The sequence below is a fragment of the Hippoglossus hippoglossus genome, chromosome 17 (assembly GCF_009819705.1).
Source record: "Hippoglossus hippoglossus isolate fHipHip1 chromosome 17, fHipHip1.pri, whole genome shotgun sequence".
Taxonomy (NCBI): domain Eukaryota; kingdom Metazoa; phylum Chordata; class Actinopteri; order Pleuronectiformes; family Pleuronectidae; genus Hippoglossus; species Hippoglossus hippoglossus.
Genome location: NC_047167.1, coordinates 13,346,738 through 13,353,937, shown reverse-complemented (window position 1 = coordinate 13,353,937; position 7,200 = coordinate 13,346,738). Strand labels below are relative to the sequence as shown.

At 39.6% G+C, this 7,200-nt stretch overlaps 1 protein-coding gene across 2 annotated transcripts in view; it reads left to right on the top strand.

The window, feature by feature from the left end:
- The window catches only part of eif2b3 (eukaryotic translation initiation factor 2B, subunit 3 gamma), a 32,016-nt gene that overhangs the window by 873 nt on the left and 23,943 nt on the right, over window positions 1–7,200 (top strand). Inside the window, exons 2-3 of one of the 2 annotated variants that reach the window (XM_034613070.1) lie at window positions 961–1,130; window positions 2,261–2,415. In XM_034613070.1, the coding sequence (XP_034468961.1) occupies window positions 983–1,130; window positions 2,261–2,415 (303 nt within the window). In that variant the 5' untranslated portion in view covers window positions 961–982. Of the gene's footprint in view, window positions 1–951; window positions 1,131–2,260; window positions 2,416–7,200 lie in introns of both variants that reach the window. The other variant, XM_034613072.1, reaches the window with a different exon arrangement.

The following is a 7,200-nucleotide window of genomic DNA, read 5'->3' as shown; positions in this document are numbered from 1 at the left end:
CACAGGGTAAACACAAGAAAAACATCTGCAGTGTGCAAAGTCTGTGTGTGCAGAATTAGTTAAATCCATTAGAATAATATTTGAATAAATTAAAAGGGGCAAGTGTTATTTATACATAAGTTTATAGTTTCCTGGTCTAGTGCTTTTGACCTTTTTATACATTTGCAGCATGTATTGAACTTCTGTCCATCTTGGGAGATGATCCCTCTTTCCACTTTTCTTTTCCCCTATCTGTAGTTTTTCCTCACTCTTGATGAGGGTTAAGAACAGACTAGGATGTCACACCTTGTTATGCCCAGATTTGTGAATATGGGCTTTAGATATCCAATTTGATTGATGGATATTTGTTAAGTAGAGGGTTTTGTATCTGCACATGTTTATTTATATTTGGTTCTGGTGATGATATTGTGAACTATAAGTTCAATATGCTTGTTCACTGTGACTCCTGGAAAGAAATCAGGAGCTCAGACAATCACGTGAGGATCAGTTCTGGATCATGTCAGGAGAATAGAACAGCTGTTCTGTTTTCTTTGACATTGACATGGGTCTGCCCAGGTGCAGCTACAACGATTCGTCCCTTTAAATGTTACGGCCGCAATGAATTGTGGGATGGCGTGTTTGTCCTTTCCTTTCATAAAGGATGATTCTGTGCTTCCTATGCAACAGGGGATACGATAGGTAGCATCTAAGCTGCTTTCCTTATCATTTAGAGAATTTGAATAGATCTTATTACGGTGCCTGATGCGGGTCTTCCGGGTCATTTCACTCTGTTAGGAACCTTCATAAGCAAAGTTGACAATTTGAATGCACCCTCTGTTAATAACTGCACTGCTTTGTAATGTATTGTCATAAGCACATGTTGTATTGACGGCACAGATTGTATGGGTGAAATGCATATTTCAGCTCTATTCCACACTCAAATCTAACTCTCCTAATCTATCTTTTTATCGGAACTCGTAGCCATCCATCCCCGGCAGATATCATGGAGCTCCAGGCGGTGTTGATGGCGGCTGGAGGGGGCTCTCGTATGACTGATCTGACATACAACACCCCCAAGCCTATGCTGCCCGTTGGCAACAGACCCCTCATGTGGTACCCGCTCAACCTGCTGGAGAGGGTTGGCTTTGAAGGTAAGAGCTGGGATTTTCATGATACTATTATGTGTTTATACTATAGAAACTACTGTATATCGATAAGCCCTGTTTGTGTTAGTCCTGCCACGATTACTGAATAGAGTGGTATCAGTATAACTGGGACTTTGCCTTAAAAAAAAGTGAACATAAGTATTCCTAGATCCAACTCTTTGTCTGGATCTGCTTCTAAATTTAACGAGTTCTTAATGGCTCATGTCCCGTCCTGTTTTACGACAAGAAAATTTACACTAAATTAAATTAGTGTTGATTACCTGTGTTAAAACATAGTGAAATAAAATATAACTGATCGTTTAAAACTGTACCACACCTTTACCGAAGCTGTAACATTTTAATTACAAGACCAGTTATGGGTCTCAATTCCACTCTTGGTGGGTGCACAGCGAGTGCGTGCGCAAAATTGCCTCCAGGAACATTTCGTTGCTCCTTTCACTGCGTAAAACCTATTAAATTTACAATTGTGCTGCTTTTTGCAGTCATACTTTTACCAGCTTGTCAGCACATCATCAGCCATTGTCAGGTGTGCATTTCCTGTCTAGATTTACAGTCCAGACTTTTGCCTCTTGCGCTGCAGCATGCAGTGGGTCCAAAACGCTGGGCGTATAAAGGGATCTGTTGTAGTGCGCTGTTCTTGCCAGTAAACAGGGCTGTTCTTTATAAAAGCCTGTAGGTCCTCACTCACCTAAATAAAACACTCTATACATAATCATCCTGTGTGGCCAGTAGTTTACTGTGTGCAGCCAGCTAGCCAAAGCTCTGCAATTTGGTTTTACTAGGCTGACACAGCTAGAGGGAACAAATGCCCGCTGGAAAACATTGTATGCAGACCAGGCCATTTAAAGTAGATGCATTCTTATAAAAAAGCAGAACAGTGGTCTTAGCGTGATGTAAGGGATAGGTCGTGTCATAATTACATACTGTAGATATTCAATGAGGACTAGTTTCTTCATCTTTGCACTAATTTAGGTTTTTAAAAGCTTTTTGGAAGCAAAAGTATAGATTCATAGGTCCTGGTGACCTTTTTTATTCATTCAAATCCATCATAACAGCTTGTGTTGGTTATCTACTGTGAATAATGTCTAAATATTTGTTTTAAACTGTGTCTTCAGAGGTGATAGTGATCACCACCAAAGAGGTCCAGAAGATGATGAGCACAGACCAAAAAATTAAGGAGGTGAAGATGAAGCTGGATGTGGTTTGTATCCAGGAAGATGGAGACATGGGGACTGCAGACGCACTCAGACACATCCAGCAGAAAATCAAGGTATGTGGCCTAATTATTTATTTATTTATGAGCCGTGGTTGTAGTCAATCATGTAATTGTTTCTGCAGAAATAATGATGTTATGTAATTTCAGGTGTGTGGATGACTTACTATTAGCAGCTATGAACACAATTAAATAGTAGTTTAAGTTATTGTTTTAATAATACAATGATTAAAACATTAGTTTGTTTTCCATTCTTCCACTGCAGCACTGCTTCCCTCAGTCTTGGCAGAGATGGCTAAACAATACACAACATACCCACCAGTTACCACTGTAATGCAAGCCATTATTGTTTTAATGAGAGAAGCTGTTCTCCTGTGTGTAATGTCAACTCTATGCAAAGAAAACTGCAGAAAGTTCTGCGGAAGAGGAGAAAAACGATAAAGATTGTGGGGGAGTTTGAGGGGGGCTTTGTGTGTACTGCTGGGTGACCACTCATCCGTGCCTTTCCCTCTCCCGGATGGTCAAGGCTGCTGAAGTGCCTCATTTCACCTTTTTAAAATACACACAAACATACACAGACACACAGGTTTTCAAATGCTGACATGCTGACATGCTATCCATGACCCCCAACCCTAATTTCCAGACCCCTCTGTATCCTGCCTGCTGATCCCTCCATCCAATACTCTCTAAACAGATGAGGTCATGGTTAAGACTCAAACTCCCTCTGCTGCCAGTTTACCCAGTGCACCATTTACTCTCATCCTGTAGTCATGCACATCTGTGCAACATTTGTATTTGGTTATATGTCATCCCTTTGTATATGCCATTGGTCTGACTGGCCTCCTGTGGCCATTAAAACATGTTCTCTCTCAGGCTCTGTGGAGCTTAGAAATGTAAATATATTTCTGAGGCTTTTGCTGTAGTTTGGCTATCAAGGATTTTCATATAGTTTTAATTGCTGTTTTCTACACGGTCAGGGGGAGTTTATTTATTCAAGAGTTACAATAATTGTCTTCCATGACTCCGAAACTGATTAGTACTTAAAACAAATATTATTTGAAATACACCATTAAAAAAACAGGGTTTTTTTTGGCAATGATTCCTAAGATGTCTTTAATCAAGCCCATATGAAAAAGAAATGTGTTTGATATTATACACTTTAACCATAAACGTTATCATATATCCAAATACCTAGAACTTAAACTAAGAAAATCAGGAAAGCCTAGGAAAAGCATATTTTTTATAAAGTAAAAGTTCCTATATAACCGAAGATTATCTTTGTTTCAGTACAAAATGCAAATACAGTCAGGAACTCAGCAGGTACAAGTTTCTGAAACAGGGATCAAACCAAAAACACTTTTTTTATATATATATATATATTTTGAGGAAAATGAATTTGTTTGAAAACATTTAGTCAGTAACAGAACACATGCAGTTTGGTGTCAGAACATTTTGTGAAACAAAACCAACTCACGCAGCTTAAACTATCAGCTTCTTTATTTCATTTAAAACCAATCTTGGCTGAAATATTGATTTTGATTTATATCGTATAATTAAGAATTGAAAAGAGTTATTCTCCACATATACTCAGTGCCAATGGTCCCAGTTCAAACATCACTGAAATGTGCTTACAGATACCTTTTGTATTTAGAGTGTGCCACATCAAACGTTGGAAGAGCTAATTGTCCTGCCACTGCAGTTCATTACATTCATTACAACAAAATCCGTTGGCGTTGCTTTTGAAAAGAATGATCAAATACTCAAAATGCCATATTTGTTGTGACACGTGAGTTAAATGTTTTTTTCCTCTGGCATTTGAATAGGTCTGTTCAGATTCTTATTTTTTCTCTTCACCCAAAAGCTCTTTCACAGATGCAACACACACACACATACACACACACACACACACACACACACACACTCTTAAATAGGACTAGCTCCAGCATGCTCCCATTGAGAATAGTCAAGTTCCTAATCCTTTGAGCAGCCAGCTAGATTAGGGGCATTGAGTTACACACACTCACACACTGGATGGGTGATGAGTGAAGAACCGTAACCGTGGCCTGCCAAATCCCAGCACAGAGATCACTCAAACTGTCAAACTGATGCATGAGTACAGTATAGACACACACACACACGTACACAATCACTCATCCCTTTACACAAACAGCCTCCGATGAGGGGATTTGGTGTATCCTATCAAACAAAATGCTCACAGGAATCAGTGTTCACTCTGGGTGAGCACAGTGGGTCATTCCTCCTGATTACTGAAAAGAGAGATTACAAGCAGCATATTTTATTTTGTTCGCTCTTCAAACAGCGATGTTACACAAAAGTGGACGGATATGCCTGATTATTGCTGCGCTCTTTCACAATAATCCTAACTAGTGAAAGGAGTACTTTACGTGGTCTTTTCGCTTTGTACGCTCAAAGCCCCTTTGACATATGTATTATCACTCAGGCTTAATCACCTGGCAGAATGGGTCTATGCAGGTCAAAAGAGCCATATATACATTGGAAATGAAGATTCAAAGGTTCAAATATGTTCGTCAGCTTGTAAGCCACATGATAAAGGGTGAAGAGAGACGGAGGAGTGAGAGATTGAGCTGAGGATTTTCATGAGAGGACACAGTAAACATGCTTATATGAGAGTTCCTTTGTATTACTTCCCGTCTTCGTTCTTTCCTCCCCCAGCCATGTCCACCTGTTTTCCCTTTGTCCCGTAACAAACAAGAGCTCAGACTAAATATTTCAAGGAAGTCGATGTTAAGCAAGGACAAGGTTTGGGCAAAGTCCATTTTCATTTCAGTTCATTTTAAGTTTATTTCGATCCACACATTTTTTTTAACAAAGGATTTGTTACCAATAAAAAAAGCAAGGCAATACGTTTACAAAATAGCTAAATAAGTAAAAGAGTAAAGAAAATGTATGGACCAAAAGGTGTAGGCTGAAGCATTAGCTTATCATGCCTTCATACCCAGAAGAAGGCAAATGAAACTGGCCCTCAAAGCTTTTATTCTACAGTGACTTCTCTATTGTTAATTCTTAACTCTGTTTTAAGCGACTACAACAAGAATCCACTATTTAATAGTTTCTGTTTTTTTCAGATGGTTAAACGTTGTTAAAACTTCCAGGTCTAAATATTAAAGTGAGCATCTTTTTATTTTCCAAAATATTGAAGATTTAAGAATGAAGCATTGTCAGAATTGTCAGTTGTTTTTTTTTTTTTACAACAAACATAAGTTTGACTGATGAAGACAACAATGTGTAAATTAATAGGTGATGGTTGTCATTTTTAACTGAAGAAGTCAGAAAATGACACAAGGACTGTAGACACGACCTAAAGCTTATACAGATCGGAGAATAATCCATGATCATATTGGTCACAGGAACAATGTCATGTTGACCTCACTATAAATTCAGAAAATGATGTCGCATAGTGTAGTAATGCATTGAGTTTTGAATCCGCATGATGTCGTCATTATGAAGTGGGGTCATTACAATTTAGTGCGTGCTGAGTATGCGGCGCCCCTCCAGTCCTTTTCATTTTGGAATGAAGTCAGTTACCAGGGAGGCGTCTGTGTGTGTCTGTGTGTCTGTGTATCAGTGTGTGTGTGTCTGTGTATCAGTGTGTGTGGTCCTGACCTGTCCAGAGATTCTGGCTGTTGAAAGGCCAAAGTGTCTCTGTCTCTCCAGCTGACTCCACTCTGCTGCCGCCTGAGTGAGTGCCTGTGTGTGGCGATTGTGCAGGCCCCCATGTGTATGTGTGTGTGTATGTGTGCACACACGTCCTTGTGTGTTCTCTCCCTGAACATGTGTGCGAGCTTGCCTGCGTGTGATAGAGGGAGAAGAGTGTTGAAAGGTCTCAGTGTCAGTAGGTCTCCCACAGACACCTCCAGCATGTGGCAGCTTCCTGTCGCCAGGGCCAGACCAGGTTATACTCAGAGTTACCTCTAGGTCAACTGCATGACCCTTGACCCCAGTGATACCACCCTCACTGACACACACTCGCACACACACACAGAACTCTACTGTTCAACATTTAAAAACAGTTCACATCTTATTTAAGTGGATTCTTTCATGCTTGGTAGCTTTGCTGATCATCAATACTAAATGGTGAAAATCAGGTTAGTGCTTCCTTATGTTCTTAAACAAAAATCACATCATATATAATCAATATTTGCCAAATACTGCTGAGGTATGCTAACTTTATTTTCACCAATATTTTATTTTGAGCAAATATAAATGTTGAAAACATAGAATAGATGGATGGTTCAGCGTTTCTCTACTTTCTCATATAGATGATCATTATTTATTTTCAGCTATTAAGGTGATTGCTGCAATATCCTAAGATGCAGATACAATTCACTTAATTGATATGCTCTTGATGGCCTGCATGTAGTTTTATAAGCTTCAGTGAATCAAATTGTTCCAGTATTTCTTTGATGACAGGTAGAGATTGACTCTGGTATTGCCTCCTGTTCTCTATCCTTGAGTCTATCCTGCATCCCTTCATCCATCTTTACATTTTGTTATACTTCCAATTTATCTTTCCTTTCCCATTCTGTCTTCTGTCGTTTTGAGAATGGCTGTAAATTCTTCACACGTGTGCTCTTCTTCCTCATTAAATGCCGCCCCTCTCCTCTCACTCAGTCTCTTTCCTTCTCTCTTAGTCACAGAGTGAGTAAAGATGCCTCTGTCATTAAGGTGGCTGGTGCTAATGGTGGGATTAGTCCTTATGCTGACAGCCTTCATCACTGGATACACAGATGGATACCGCACACATACACACAAATGTGGGCGCACCCACAGACACAAGTGACTAATGTAGGTTTTGGTGGA